The sequence below is a fragment of the Microcaecilia unicolor genome, chromosome 1 (genome assembly GCF_901765095.1).
Source record: "Microcaecilia unicolor chromosome 1, aMicUni1.1, whole genome shotgun sequence".
NCBI lineage: Eukaryota > Metazoa > Chordata > Amphibia > Gymnophiona > Siphonopidae > Microcaecilia > Microcaecilia unicolor.
Window position 1 is genome coordinate 546,209,344 of NC_044031.1, and position 15,026 is coordinate 546,224,369.

At 41.1% G+C, this 15,026-nt stretch overlaps 1 protein-coding gene across 1 annotated transcript in view; it reads left to right on the forward strand.

Annotated features, from left to right (window-relative positions):
* Positions 1-15,026, forward strand: part of LAPTM4B (lysosomal protein transmembrane 4 beta) — a 177,430-nt gene that overhangs the window by 50,906 nt on the left and 111,498 nt on the right. The window contains exons 2-3 of the mRNA XM_030190188.1: positions 2,129-2,240; positions 13,132-13,205. Coding sequence (XP_030046048.1) covers positions 2,129-2,240; positions 13,132-13,205 — 186 coding nt within the window. The remainder of the gene's footprint in view (positions 1-2,128; positions 2,241-13,131; positions 13,206-15,026) is intronic.

Here is a 15,026-nt window from a genome sequence, read left to right on the forward strand (position 1 = left end):
GAATGTGTTTTTGCACAAGTTTGTGTATAGTGTTTTGCAGGGGGGCGCCAACTGATAGTCTGCAGGGGGGCGCCAGAGACCCTAGGCACGGCCCTGGGAGGAGGGTGAATAGTAGAGTGCCACAGGGATCTATACTGGGATCGGTGCTGTTTAACATATTTATAAATGATATGGAAATCAGAATGACGAGTAAGGTGATTACATTTGCAGATGACACAAAAGTATTCAAGGTTGTTAAAACACATGTGGACTGTGAAAAATTGCAGAAAGACCTTAGGAAATTGGAAGACTGGGCATCCAAATGGCAGATGAAATTTAATGTGCACAAATGCAAATTGATGCACGTTGGAAAGAATAATCCAAATCGTAGTTACCTGATGTTAGGGTCTACTTTGGGGGTCAGCACTCATGAAAAAGATCTAGGTGTCGTAGATAATACACTTAAACTTCTGCTCAGTGTGTAGCGGTGGCCAAAAAAGCAAGCACGATGTTAGGAATTATTAGGAAAGGGGTAGTAAATAAAGCCGAAAATACTATAATGCCTCTGTATCACTCTATGGTGTGACTTCACCTTGAGTATTGCATTCAGTTCTGGTTGCTGCATCTCAAAAAAGATATAGTGGAATTAGAAAAGGTTCAAAGAAGAGTGACCAAAACGATAAAGGGGATGGAACTCCTCTCGTATGAGGAAAGACTAAAGAGGTTAGGGTTTTTCAGCTTGGAAAAGAAATGGATGAGGGGAGATATGATTGAGGTCTACAAAATCCTGAGTGGTGTAGAACGAGTAGAATTGAATCAAATTTTTTTACTGTTTCTAAGTACAAAGACTAGGGGACACTCAAAGAATACATGGAAATACTTTTAAAACAAATAGGAGGAAATATAGGTAAGCTCTGGAACTCTTTGCCAGAGGATGTAGTAACAGAGGTTAGCGTATCTGGGTTTAAAAACAAGGTTTGGACAAGTTCCTGGAGGAAAAGTTCATAGTCTGCTATTGAGACAGACATGAGGAAGCTACTGCTTGCCCTGGGGTTGGTGGCATGGAATGTTGCTACTCTTTGGGATTCTGCTAGGTTCTTGTGACCTAGATTGGCCATTGCTGGAAGCAGGATACTGAGCTAGATGGACCATTGGGCTGACCCAGTATGGCTATTTTTACGTTCTTATGTACTATTCGGCCAAAACAAATCAAATACTAATATTCGGTAAAGCCCTTGTTTACAGCGTATATGTTTATGTATAATAAAAACTGTTATAGAAACCTCACAGTGCTGTCAGCATGAATCCCGTTTCTGATGGGTTCTATTGCAGTGATTCATGTTGTAGATAGTTTGTTGTTCTGGATACCTGCATGACATTAACAGTCCAATGCAAGGATGCTGGTGTCTTTTTGACTGATTAAGGATTCTCTTTATAGTCAAAATTGATGGGTTTTTTTTGTTAAAGTAACTTAGGACCTGATACTCAGCCAGTGGCAATTGGTGTTTTACTGACTGCCGCCAGTGTTAAGCCCAGAAATTCAATGTCGGTCCTTGACCAGGCACCAGTATTGAATTTCCAGGTTTCTGGAACTGGCTAACACATAGCCAGTGAAGTGTGATATTCAGCACTTAACCATGGGTTACCACATAAAGATAGGACTGACTTTTACGCAGTCCTGTGCAGTTACCTTGGCCAGTTAAATGCTCAATATTGGTACTTAACCGGCCAAGTGCCGACTCCTTCCTGGAGGAGTGGCCTAGTGGTTAGGGTGGCCTAGTGGTTATGGTGGTGGACTTTGGTCCTGGGGAACTGAGGAACTGAGTTCAATTCCCACTTCAGGCAGAGGCAGCTCCTTGTGACTCTGGGCAAGTCACTTAACCCTTCATTGCCCCATGTAAGCCGCATTGAGCCTGCCATGAGTGGGAAAGCGCGGGGTACAAATGTAACAAAAATAAATTATCCTCAAAATAGCCAGTTTTCAGTAATAACTGGTCATTTTCAGTGGCAATAACTGGTTAGTGGTTAGGTCCGAATAGCCAGGAGCCATTTCTGGCTGGTTAAGTCACATTGGATATTGACTCCTTAATTTACATTTCAAGCTAGTGAAAGTGCTACGCTCACTGTCAGTGTGTTATTTTGTTGGCAGATCATCAATGGAGTAGTTCTTCTGATTTTGCTGAGTGCCCTCACCGATTCTGATCGCTATCCTTTACCAAGTACTGAACTGGGCAGCGACTTTGACTTTATGGATGATGCTAGTAAGTAGAGTAAACACACTCTGTCTCTGTCAGATTTTTAAATTCTGTTTTATTATATTTGTTAGATACACTATTGGGCCAGTATTCAAAGGGAGTTATGCATTCATGTTGGTGTCTGTGTGGTCAGATCATAACTTCCTGATTTAAAAATATTATACAGATAATATTGGGCCATTTAAATCACTGACTAGCCAGATGATATTCATATAATTAGGCACTGGTTAGGAGCGGGGTAGAAATAGCTCTAAAAATGATCCATTTGGCAGCAATATTCAGCCATAAAGTAGGCCTGAGCTAAATGGATTGTGTTGGCTTGCAGAGCCCTGTGCAACTCAACCACTGGTGCTACCCTGCCCCATCCTGCTCACTTTGCCACCACTACTAAGAGGAAACAGTGGACTGGGAACAATTTTTTTCCCCTCATTTGCATCCTGTATGGCTGCACTGCTTGCACAGCCCTTAGTACTGTGCTGCTGACATATTCACTGACCACTATGCATAATCAACACAACTACCTGAACAGATTAAATCAAATGCCAGTACTGGTGGTTAAGTTAATCTTGACTCATATATTTTGCTTTACTTATATTTATTCAGGAATAAATATCGGTTCATGCATGGTGTGTTACACATCAAACACTAAATGGGAAAATCCTGGAATTAAATTGGGAGGAGGTTAAGAGAAAAAGGCCTGGATACCTATAGAAAAATGAAGGCGTATAAAGACCGTATGGCCTATTCTGTCTGCCCATCCATGCCATCTACTATCCCTTTTTCTCCTTTAGAGATCTAATGTACCTATCTCAAGCTTTCTTGAAATTTTATAGTTTCATCTCCACCTCTCCTGGGAGGCCATTCCATGAATTTCCTATGTTACTCCTGAGACTGTCCCCTTTCATCATCATCTTATGCCCCCTCATTCCAGAGTTTCCCTTCAGTTGAAAGAGACTCACTTCCCGTGCATTTATTCCCTCTCCTGCCTTTCTTCCAGATATATTGAGATCTTTAAGTCTGGCTCCATATGCCTTATGACAAAGACCACTGACCATTTTAGTAACTGCTCTCTGGACCAACTGCATCCTGTTCATAACTTTTTTTTTTTTAATGATTTATAAATTTTCATTTTACATTTATGCAATAACATAAATATATGGAAATTAGGCAAATATTACTAAACTTTGTAGATACAAAGTAAACATAAGGAAATAATACTTTCAATAATTTGTCCACAATAAATGATCCAAGTACTAGGAAATATACATCAATAAACAAAAATGTTTCCTTAATCTAGGAGTAGAAGGTTTACAGGAATATACAATCGAGTAGTGCATGCAATCTCTATGCAATCTGATGTTAATCCAGCTTATTCTTTACTAGTTATAAATTCCAGTAATTTCCCAGGAGTGAAAAATATATAATTAGTGGCATTCAAGGAAATAATACACCTACAGGGATGTTCATACCTTTTTGAAGGTGCGGTCTCCAGAACTATACACAAGTAGGCATGAAATGCCTACTTCATAAATTACTTGTATTAATTGTGAATTTACCTAAGATCTTCACCTAATTGTGTATAAAAGTGTATTTGATTGTATCATCGCACATACATTTGAAGGTGCGGTCTCCAGAACTGTACACAAGCAGGCATGAAATGCCTACTTCATAAATTACATGCATTAATTGTGAATTTACCTAAACTCTTCCCCCAATTGTGTGTAAAAGTGTATTTGATTGTATCATCGCACATACATTTGAGTGGGTTAATTTTATAAGAGGCATTATAGGTGCTTCTATTGGTATATACACATGAAAATCACTTCATATAATTGCCCCCCTTAAGGGTCCTAAACAAATGTGTAGAAAGTAGGAAGGCAAAAATATTTGCTTATTAATTATGTCTGTGCTGGCCCCATTGCATGAGACAGTCTTTGCTGTACATATATTTAATGGATTTCAAGTCTGTATATTTGAGTTGTAAATGTGGCAAGGATGCATGTAAGTGGGAGACATGCCTGTGTGTGCTCTGTTGAACTTACATTTTTTCAGACAAATTTACGAGTCTCCGCTGTGATATGGTTTTATCCCTTTTTTTCCTCCTTTTTGGCCCTCTGAGATGAGACGGCAGATTCAGCATGCATTGCCTGTTGGATTTTTTTTTCCATTTTTGTTTTCCTGTGTTACATTCTCCTTTCTTCCTTTATTGTACTATGCCTTTTCTTCATGCTTTTCTCCTAGTTTTCCCCTCCCCCCAAAAAAATGTCATAACTGCCTGTCCTATTATTATATTGTAGTTTCTTTTTGTTCTGGCTTTTCCTCAATTGATTAGTGTTGTAAACCTGTATGATGAAATTTTTCTTTAGCGGTATATCAAATAAACGTAACCTGAACATGCCGTCGGCAGATAAAGACCTGCATGGTCCATCCAGTCTGCTCAACAAGGTGTCCTGAGTTGTATCTGGCATTCTGCACAGGTTCCACTTCTTCATGGTTAAACTCTGACATCATAAATAGGGCAGTTGGCAACTTGCCTTGCAAACTCATATGGGCAGTTATATGATGCGATCTTGGAACATACCGTTGCTTTGAACCCTAAGAATGTCTCCCCCTCCCCCACCAATGACTAGCCTCATTTATTCACTAATATCAACTTTATGATTCTACCCCTTCGCCCCCCACAAAGAAATGCAGCACCTGCAATGATATTGTATGCTTTGAAAGAGATTAAATATGCGCATATTGTATCTCAATCTATCCCTGCCAATTTTGGGTACACAGACCATAGAAGTCTGACCGACATCAGTTCTAATTCGCAACTACTGGAGTTGCCGTTGAAACCTACTTCTGTCTTGACCCTTGGCTGCCAACTGAGAAAAGGATTTCTTTTAAGTTTTTGACTTTAGTTTTTAAGATCTTGAAAAATGATGCACCATCAGTTTTGTCAACCATCTTGAAAATGTAAAACCTGTTTGGACCGTGAGATCTGCTAGCAAATTGTTATTGGAAATCCCTAACTTTTGTTCTGTGAATTTGCTTGGCCTTAGATCCTCTACATTTCAGGTAGTAGAGCCCACCTTAAGGAATTCTTTACCTGTTGATCTATGTAAAATTGATTCTTATCTTATTTTTAGACAGCAGCTCAAGGCTTTTTTATTTCATCAGGCATTTACTTAAGAGAGGTATTGATCAGTAGGCATCTGCATAAGGGTGTATAAAGGCTTGGACTGGCTCTCAATTGATCTGAATTGCCCCCCACGGGGGACCGCACAAGGCAGCAGACGGTGCTCAGGGAGCTCGTGCAGGTCCAGCGAACGGCACCGCTATCGCCCTCGGAGCAGGGAGAGGCATCCGAACCTCTCCCCATGGGAGACTGCACGAGGCTCTCGGGACAGCGACCACGCGCCCGACTCTGCCTCCTCACCCACCTGCCCGCCCAGAGCAGGGAGAGATGATCGAGCCTCTTCCATGGGGGACCGCACGGGCTGTGTGGAAGCGGTCGTGCGCCCGGCTCTGCCTCCTCACCCGCCCGCCGGTTCCTCATTCAGCAGCAGGAAAGGGGAGCACTGTCCGGTGGAGCTACCCCAGGAGCATGGGAGTTATGGAGGCGTGAGGACGCTCATGGAGGGAACCGCCAAGGGCTCAGTTGACAGCACCGAGACCAGAGTGCAGCAGCAGTGACGAGGAGAAGGGGCAACGCAGCGGAGGTCCCGGAGACAGGCTTCGAGGGACTCAGACCAAAGCAGTAGCGGCAGCCTGAAGCTGCTGCACCCCTCTGGTGTCTACCTCCAACATAGACACAGCTCCCATGGTTGCGGAGTCTCTGTGCCCTGGGCAACGCGTCTGATCACCAGACCGTGAGTAAAGTACCTTTTATATTTCAAGATATTGAGAATTTACAACTGACAAGACTTGAAAGGCCTGACAGTAAAAACCAAAGTAAAAACTGAATAATTGCTAGTGAACTGAAGACACCTTCAGCAGGATGGGCGTGCCTGAGAAGGAGCCTTTTGCACTGCATTTGATCAACTGGAGAAGGCAGGCTTTTGAGGAGAGCAGATTGGGGCAACACGGTCTTAATAGTAACCATAGGGAATATATACCATAATGAATACCCTCAAACTACTCCTAATAATCTACTCCTTAACACTGATCCACTTAACACTAACCACCCCACTTGCAGAAAACAACATCATACCCATACTACACAATCATCATAGATTGATCAAATACACCACACCTCACCAAACTGATGATAACCTAAACAAAGGAAGAACACTTACATGCGAACAACCACAACAGAAGGGAAAGAAGGGCCCAAACAAACTCACCTCAACAAAGAAATGACAACTAACAAAAGTCCACTTAACACCAAATACAGAAGACCCATTCCAAATAATCCAAGTGGGCTACGTCAACGCCAGATCTGCTGTACATAAAACAGCAATACTAACAGACTGGATCATGTCAGAAAACCTCGACCTACTCTTCCTCACTGAAACTTGGATTTATGACCAAAAGGACCGTATAGTCCTAGACCTGTGCCCTCCAGGATACAAAATCACACACTGGACCAGAAAAGAAAAGAGAGGCGGAGGCATAGCACTAATCTATAGGTCCCACTTTACCACCGAAACCACTGCCAAGTCCATAACACCTCAACTTGAAATTGCCTCAGTCAGAATCCACAACAAAACCCTACGCGATCATTTGAATTGTGTCTTGTTTTTACAGACCTCCAGGTAATTGGAACAAAGCCAGACCAACTTCATGGACTTCATTTCAAACACATGTGTAACCAATTCCAATACACTAGTACTAGGAGACATCAACCTTCACTTGGAAGACCTGAACTCTATCAACGCACGAGAATGTAAGGAATTTCTCCATCTATGCGATCTTAAATGGCCACAAATGCAAGCAACCCACGTCAAAGGGCACACACTTGATCTCATCTCACACAAACTCTCAACAGACCAGAACCTAACAATAACAATTACAAAATAGACAGAAACACCCTGAACCGACCACTACAAACTAAACTTATCCCTATATTGGCAGAAGAAGAGTATACAATGAATACTAGAACACACATCCTACAGCACAAGAGGTCAAGTATACATGAAAACATTCTGGCAACTAATAGACAATAACGAATGGGCAGCACACTCTCCATATACTACCTCATAAAATGGGACAAAAGATGCAAAAGCATACTAGATTAAATTGCGCCCTTACAAACAAGAACCCCAAGCAAGCATAACTCAACACCATGGTTCAACGATGAACTGAAAAAGTTAAAAACACAAACCAGGAAATTCGAATGAGCATGGAATAAAATAAAAGATGAGCATACACTCAACACATGGAAACAAATACAAAGAAAATACAAATATGCAGTAAGACAGGCCAAAAGATCATACTATAAAACCAAAATAGGGACAGATTACAAAGACATGAAGAAATTATACCAACTCATGAACAAACTCTAGACACCAACTTGGTCACTACCGCGAATACAGACATCCCATCTGCAGATAAACTTGTGAAGTACTTCAATGAAAAAATTGTAAACCTACGCAACACTCTACCTCAGAACAACACCGAAATTGAAAACTTCCTTAATGAATTGGACCCAACCATTGGAGAATACCCGGCAGATCGGATCTGGTTAAACTTTGCCCTCCTTACCGCCAAAACAGTTACCCAGGCGATTAGTAGGTTTACCAACACTCACTGTAAACTAGATACCTGTCCCAGCTACCTAATGAAATCCGCCCCTGACCGCTTCATAGCAGACCTCACATCCCACCTAAATTACATGCTTCATCAAGGCCTCTTCCCCAAGGAAAATGGCAATATCCTACTCACCCCAATACCAAAAGATACCAAGAAAAAAACAAACTAAATCACTAACTACCGTCCAGTAGCATCTATCCCGTTGGTGGTCAAACTGATGGAAAGCATGGTAACCAAACAACTTACAGATTACATAAACAAACTCTCAATATTACACGAATCACAGTCAGGCTTTCACTCCCTCCACAGCACGGAAACAGTATTACTCACTCTTCTAGTCAAATTCAAGCAGGAAATAGCAACAGGCAAAAACATCCTTCTCTTCCAATTCGACATGTCTAGTGCATTCGACATGGTAAACCATAATATATTACTAAGACTACTAGATAAGTTTGGGATTGGTGGAAACATACTTAACTGGATCAAGGGCTTCCTAACCACAAGAACATATCAAGTAAAATCAAATTCAAACATATCACTGTGGAAAGCAAACTGTGGAGTACCGCAAGGATCACCGCTATCACCGATCCTATTCAACTTAATGATGACCCCACTTGCCAAGTCCTTATTCAACCATGGCCTTAACCCTTTCATATATGCAGACGATGTCACAATATACATTCCTTACAAAACCAAACTGACAGAAATCACCAACGAAATCAAGCTCGGCCTGAACATCATGGATTCATGGGCAAATGCATTTCAACTAAAAATAAAAAACTCATTGTCTCATTCTCTCATCCCAACACAGTGCGGACATCCCCACAAGTATCAACACACCAGATCACACCCTTCCTATCTCAGACAGCTTGAAAATCCTCGGCGTTACAATGGACCGTAACTTAACACTAGAGAGCCAAGTAGCTTCCAGAACAAAGAAAATGTTCCACTCAATGTGGAAACTCAAATGCGTGAAGCAATTCTTCCCTAGGGAAACATTTCACAACCTGATACAATCAATGGTACTAAGCCACTTAGATTACTGCAATGGAATTTATGTGGGATGTAAAGAACAAACCTTAAAGAAACTTCAGACCGCTCAAAACACGGCAGGTAGGCTTATATTTGGTAAACCGCGATTTGAAAGCGCAAAACCCCTCCATGAAAAACTACACTGGCTCCCAATCAAAGAATGCATCGCCTTCAAACTCTGCAACCTGGTTCACAAAATTATCTATTGAGAAGCCCCGAGTTACATGAGAGACTTGATTGACTTACCAATTAGAAATACATCCGAATCAACATGATCTTATCTAAATCTGCACTACCCAAGCTGCAAAGGACTTAAATACAAAACAACATACGCATCTAGTTTTTCCTACATAAGCACACAACTGTGGAACGCATTACCAAAAGCCTTGAAAACGACATGCGGCCACCTAAACTTCCGGAAATCACTAAAAACCAACCTGTTTAAAAGGGCATACCCTACCGATCCAACTTAATCTCTGCAACACAACCAAACTAAAGCACGTAATGGACATGACACAACTCTTCCGTTCTCCAATTCCCTAATGTGGCTGTACGACATGAACTTAATCTTACCACAACATCACCCTGTATTTGTTCACACCGGAGTCTGCAAAGGCCTCTCCGGTACTATGTAAGCCACATTGAGCCTACAAATAGGTGGGAAAATGTGGGATACAAATGTAACAAATAAATAAATAAAATTGCTGTTTATTTTACTATATGTGGTGTATTTGTTTTATTGTGATGTATTTGGTGATTTTAATTATGTATGTGATTTTTGTAATCCACTGGGAACTGTGGACTATGCGGAATATAAATATTTTTTTTTTTTTTTTTTTTTTTTTTTTTTTAATCATTTATTTATAATTTTTTCATTTTACAAGGATCACTTGCAAAACAGTAAAACAGAGATGATTGTACATTAAAACAATATTAGAAGAAAAAAACAATCTCAACAAGATAAATGGATTTTATACAATCTTTCTCTTTCTTAGACCACAAAATAAATAGGGAGAGTGAAACAAGACAAGGAGATCAATTTAAGCAACAGCAAACAAAGAAAACGTGGTATTAACCCGATTAGCCCCCGTTATTATTTATCTAAATCATTATTCCACATTGATCATCTGGTTGGTTTCTTCAAGACCATAACGGTGCATAGTCCATCAATTTCATTGGAAACATACTTATTGTCCAATATTAGTGAAAGTAATACACCTGATTTCATTTTTTTTCCCTTTTAAAACCAGAAATTGTTTAACAATACAAACCCTTGAATCTCCAATCCAATTCCCGCTGATTAAAGTAATCCCAGTTTCTCAGGCTTCCCTCCTTTTGAATTAATACATTAAGAGGAATCATTTCAGAGGAAAAAAAACATTAGGAGTCATACCCGGAACTCTGGGAAAACAACAATCTCGATATTAATCATCTATAACAATATTCATTTTGTTCAAATTTTTTTCTGGTCTTTTATCATTTTCAAATCTTAACCGTTTCCTACTTCAGTAAAACTTCATTTGCTGTATATTCTCAAAGGATTCGATTAGATTATCCATGTGGCTCATTAACAAGACTATATCTGAAGCAAAGTCATTCTCTACCACCGTCAGGTCCTGGAGCACCCTCCAGATGACATTCAATGCAACCTCCACGGGAGCCAAAAACTCCAAGCTGATAACTCTTAAGGGTTTAGGAGTAGCACCGCCGACACGGGTTCAGCTGCAAACGACTTCCGTTTCAGCATACACTCCTGACTCACTCCTCCACTCCTTTGGGCATGGTGGTTAAATGATTTTTGAGCGATGAAGTTGTTTCTAGGTCCAAGAGCATCGACGCTCCTTCGTCGGCGCTAATCAAAGGACTCATCAACCCAGTCATCTATGGGCAGCTCGTCACACAGCGGTCCCACACTTGCTGCACAGGGGACAAAACGGTGGTCATCGGCGGCTGACCCCCCATTGTCCCCTTCCTCTGTTAAGGCAACTGCAATGCAGAGAGGAAATTTCAAGTGAACAAAAACTGAACTTCAGAGGACAGCTGGGCCGTTGAGTGTACGAGCTTCAGGTCACCATCTTTCCTCTCTCCCTAATAAATATTTTTAAATAAAATCTGACTTTGCCATTTACGGGACCCACATTGTAGAAGTATACCCGATATTATGTATGTTCTTACAGAGTAGTGCTTAGGGTGCTTACATGTGTAAGTGGTACTTTTGGTGCATACATATGTGCAAAGAGGTGCATAACTGTAGGTATCATCAAGTTATAGAATTGCCCTTTCTCTGAATAGTACTAGGGTGGAGTGAGGGTGTTCCACCTAATTGTACAGTATCAGCAATATTTGGCCACTAACCCTATAGCTATAAGGAAAATTTTTGAAAGAATGTCCAAATCAGAATTGGGATGTCCTGCTCATAACATCAAAAAAAAAAAACATCCATCTCATAGCCACTTTTAAATAGGAAAAACTGGATTTCCCGTTCAAAAATACACGAGAAGGATGTTCTTGCACTAAAAACTTGCAAAATGAACAGCCGTTTTCTAAAATGAAACGTCCAAAATATGAACGCCAAAAAAGCAGGCACATAAACTTCTGTCTGGCATTTGTACAAAAATGACCACACAGACATCCCTGCAGAACAGAGGGGCAGCCTAGTGGCAGTGCAGTGGACTTACAGGATCCAGGTACAAATCCCACCTTAATTCCATTATATGTTGTTGTGAGCTCTTCAGGAACAGAAAACAACCTACTGTACCTAAAGGTACTCCACCATGATAACCACCACACATGCAGGTGTCTTTTAAATTTTGGTGCAGTAGGTATTTCTGTGTTCCAGGAGGGCTTATATATTTGTTTAGAAATAAGATTTAAAGTGAGAGTTACATCTGGGTCCCATTGTTTAAATTCCACTGCACTGACCACTAGGCTACTCCTTACACTTGCTTACTACTCCTTCAGGAAGGGCCATAATACCTGAAGCTGTCATAGAGCCTGGTATCCACTGTCATTTTCACTTCTTAAGGGGGATGGGAGGGGATCAGTAACCACCGGGAGATTAAGGAGGAGGTCATGCCTTCATCCCTCCAGTGGTCCGCTGCTCAATCAGAGCACCTTTTTGTACCCTGGACGTGACTGAAACAGGTCTAGATAAAAACATCCTTCTTTTTTTGCCTTGGATGTTTCTTCCGATTCCATTATTGCTGAAAGATGTTCTAATTGTGGGACTGCCCTAGTCCCATCCAGAACATGCTTTCCAACACGTCCCCTTATTATTTGGACAAACTGCAATCCAAATTCTGCCTTTCGGAAATCATGATCTGGGTGTTTTTGACTGATGGATGTTTTGTCCATGTTGAGACGTCCATCTGCTTCAAAAATGTGATATAAGGCTGTCCTAACTTCAACTGCAAAGCTATATGTTTATCAGCCAGATATTGCCATCTGTACAATTAGGTGGAATGCCCTTGCTTGCCAAAACTATTCAGCACCACTCACTATATAGATAGCAGTGCTGACTATTTTTTTTAAACCAAAAAAACTGCTCTATGCCCCATTTCAACGTTGACCCACCAGGTTTTCTAAGTTCCTATCAAATGTAATTGATTTTATTCCCATCTTCCTCATTGCTATGCACTGTTTCAGCATGGAACTTGTTTTCTGGCCTGTTATAAGGGTGCATTTAACAAATTCAGTAAGACCTAGAACAATTAAAATACCACCAATAAACATTGCAGATACAACATGCCCGTAGCAGGTGGAGGTACTCCGCAGGGAAACCTGGCACACAGAGGACTGGGTTAGAGACAGACGTGGACATCACAAGAACTGGGAGAGCTTATAACCCCGGGGTACAAGTCACTAGCGGGACATTTTCTTGAACCTAGCCCCAATGCTACCCAAACACACTTAGCATAAGGATAATAAAAATGGCTTTTGTTTACAGTTTTCTACTCCTTCAGCTTTCTTATTGGAAGGGTAAGGTTTCAAATGCAGTTTGGTCATCTAGTTTTCATTTTCTCTACTTTGATTCTCTCCTGCTGCTATATGAAATCTTTATTCTAGAACCTCCAGAGTTGTATACAAATTTAATTATTACTGGTAATATTGCTGTATTTTTTTTCAGATATATGTATTGCTTCTTCAGTTTCTCTTCTGATGATTTTGATCTGTGCAATGGCTACTTATGGAGCATACAAGGTAATGTAGACCTTATTCAAGATGCTGCTTGTTCCCCAAATTATTTTCCTATTGATAATTCCTTCAGGGGTTGATACTTGAATGTATGTACTAAAATTTGCACTAAAGCATTACTTCATGGCCTAAGCACTAAATTTTTGCATGCACATATAAAAAATTGTTTCAGTGATGTGTAGACCAGAAAGGGGACAAATTATAGCCCATGAGGCTGAGGCTGAGTTAGACCAGTCACTTCTGGCTTTATACCTTCTGCTCTCATTGCTGGAGGTCATCTGACTGAGGCCCTTCATCTTCCCAAGACTTTGAACTTCCAGAGGGCTTCCTTCTCTATTTGTCAGACCTTCAGTAAGCACCATCAAATTGCTGTCATCAGTTCTCCAAGAATGACTTCCCCTGCTCCTTACACCCTCATATGACTGTCCTCTGACCAACCTGAAAATGTTCTTGGGCAAAAGCGTTGTCCATCCCCTATTGTAAACAGAAGTTATGTGCATAGTAACTGCCTATCTGAAAGTGAAAAGGCCAGTTAACACAGATTTTATTCCCCTAACTTTTCTTCATCAAAATCAGACCCTCATCTGAATATGCTGAGATCCCAACATGGCAAGAAACAGGAATATGCAGAATCAGCAGACAGGACCAGAAGCATCAAAGGTGGTGCAAGGGAGAAGTTAGTGTAACGTAAAATTTTATTGAAGAAGGACCCGACTTGGTCAGCTTTCGGTGATAGCCTTCAACAAGGTCACGGTTACCATCAGATTCTTCAAAAAGAGACAGAGATTATATATTTATTTATTTATTGCATTTGTATCCCACATTTTCCCACCTCTTTGCGGGTTCAGTGTGGCTTACAATATGAGTTAAATGTTGGAAATACAATTTGTTACAGATTGGTTATGGATTACATTTTGCATAATTATGCGAAACAATTGAGGTGTCGTTGGGAGTGTAACAATGGAGCACAAACAAATATACACAGACTATGTATATAATCTCTGGCCCTTTTTGAAGAATCTGATGGTAACCACACCCTTGATGAAGGCTATCGCCAAAACTTGGCCAAGTTGGTTCCTTCTTCAATAAAATTTTACGTTACACTATTGGTTGTCACTCCTCCCTTGAACCACCTTTGTTGCTTCTGAGGCTGTCTGAGATTTCACCACCCCAGCCACATCATCAAGCACCTTTGTTTCATCAATCAAACCTCTGCCCCCACACCCATCTAATAGCACCCTGCCCATAAGGGCAACACCTTTTCTCAAACCCTCTTCTTCCCCCTTTGTTGGAGGGAAATGTGACCTCCAACTTCTCTTGGAGGATGCGTTACAATAACCAGCAGGAGGTACAGGAGAACCTTCCTGCTGGCACTACTGTAAACATCTAAACTATGCTGCTGGGTAGCACTTCACCAGTTCAGTGCCATCTGCAGCATCATTCAGATATCTTCTGGGGTGTCAGCAGGAGGCCTTGCCGGGGGCCAAGGGTGAGGGACAGAATTTGCTTTGATTCTGGGAGAGGAATTGCCTTCACTGGAGGGATGGCCTTATGGAGGGAGGAGGGGAGAGATGCCTTACTAAAGCAGTGAAGGATTGATAAATGTAGTGATGGGGAAAGTCCATGATTTAACTGGAGGGCTTGAGTCTTGATGTTCTGGGATGGAGATATGATAATCTGTGGGGGGTGGCAGCTGGGGGAAACCTTATTGGGGGGGGGGGGAGATAGTGGAACAAAATCCCTCATGGTGACTGTACATTTCACTTTGGGCTAGTTAACATAGGGGATTTAGAAAGGGAGCTTTTCACACAAATTTTAATACCTGAT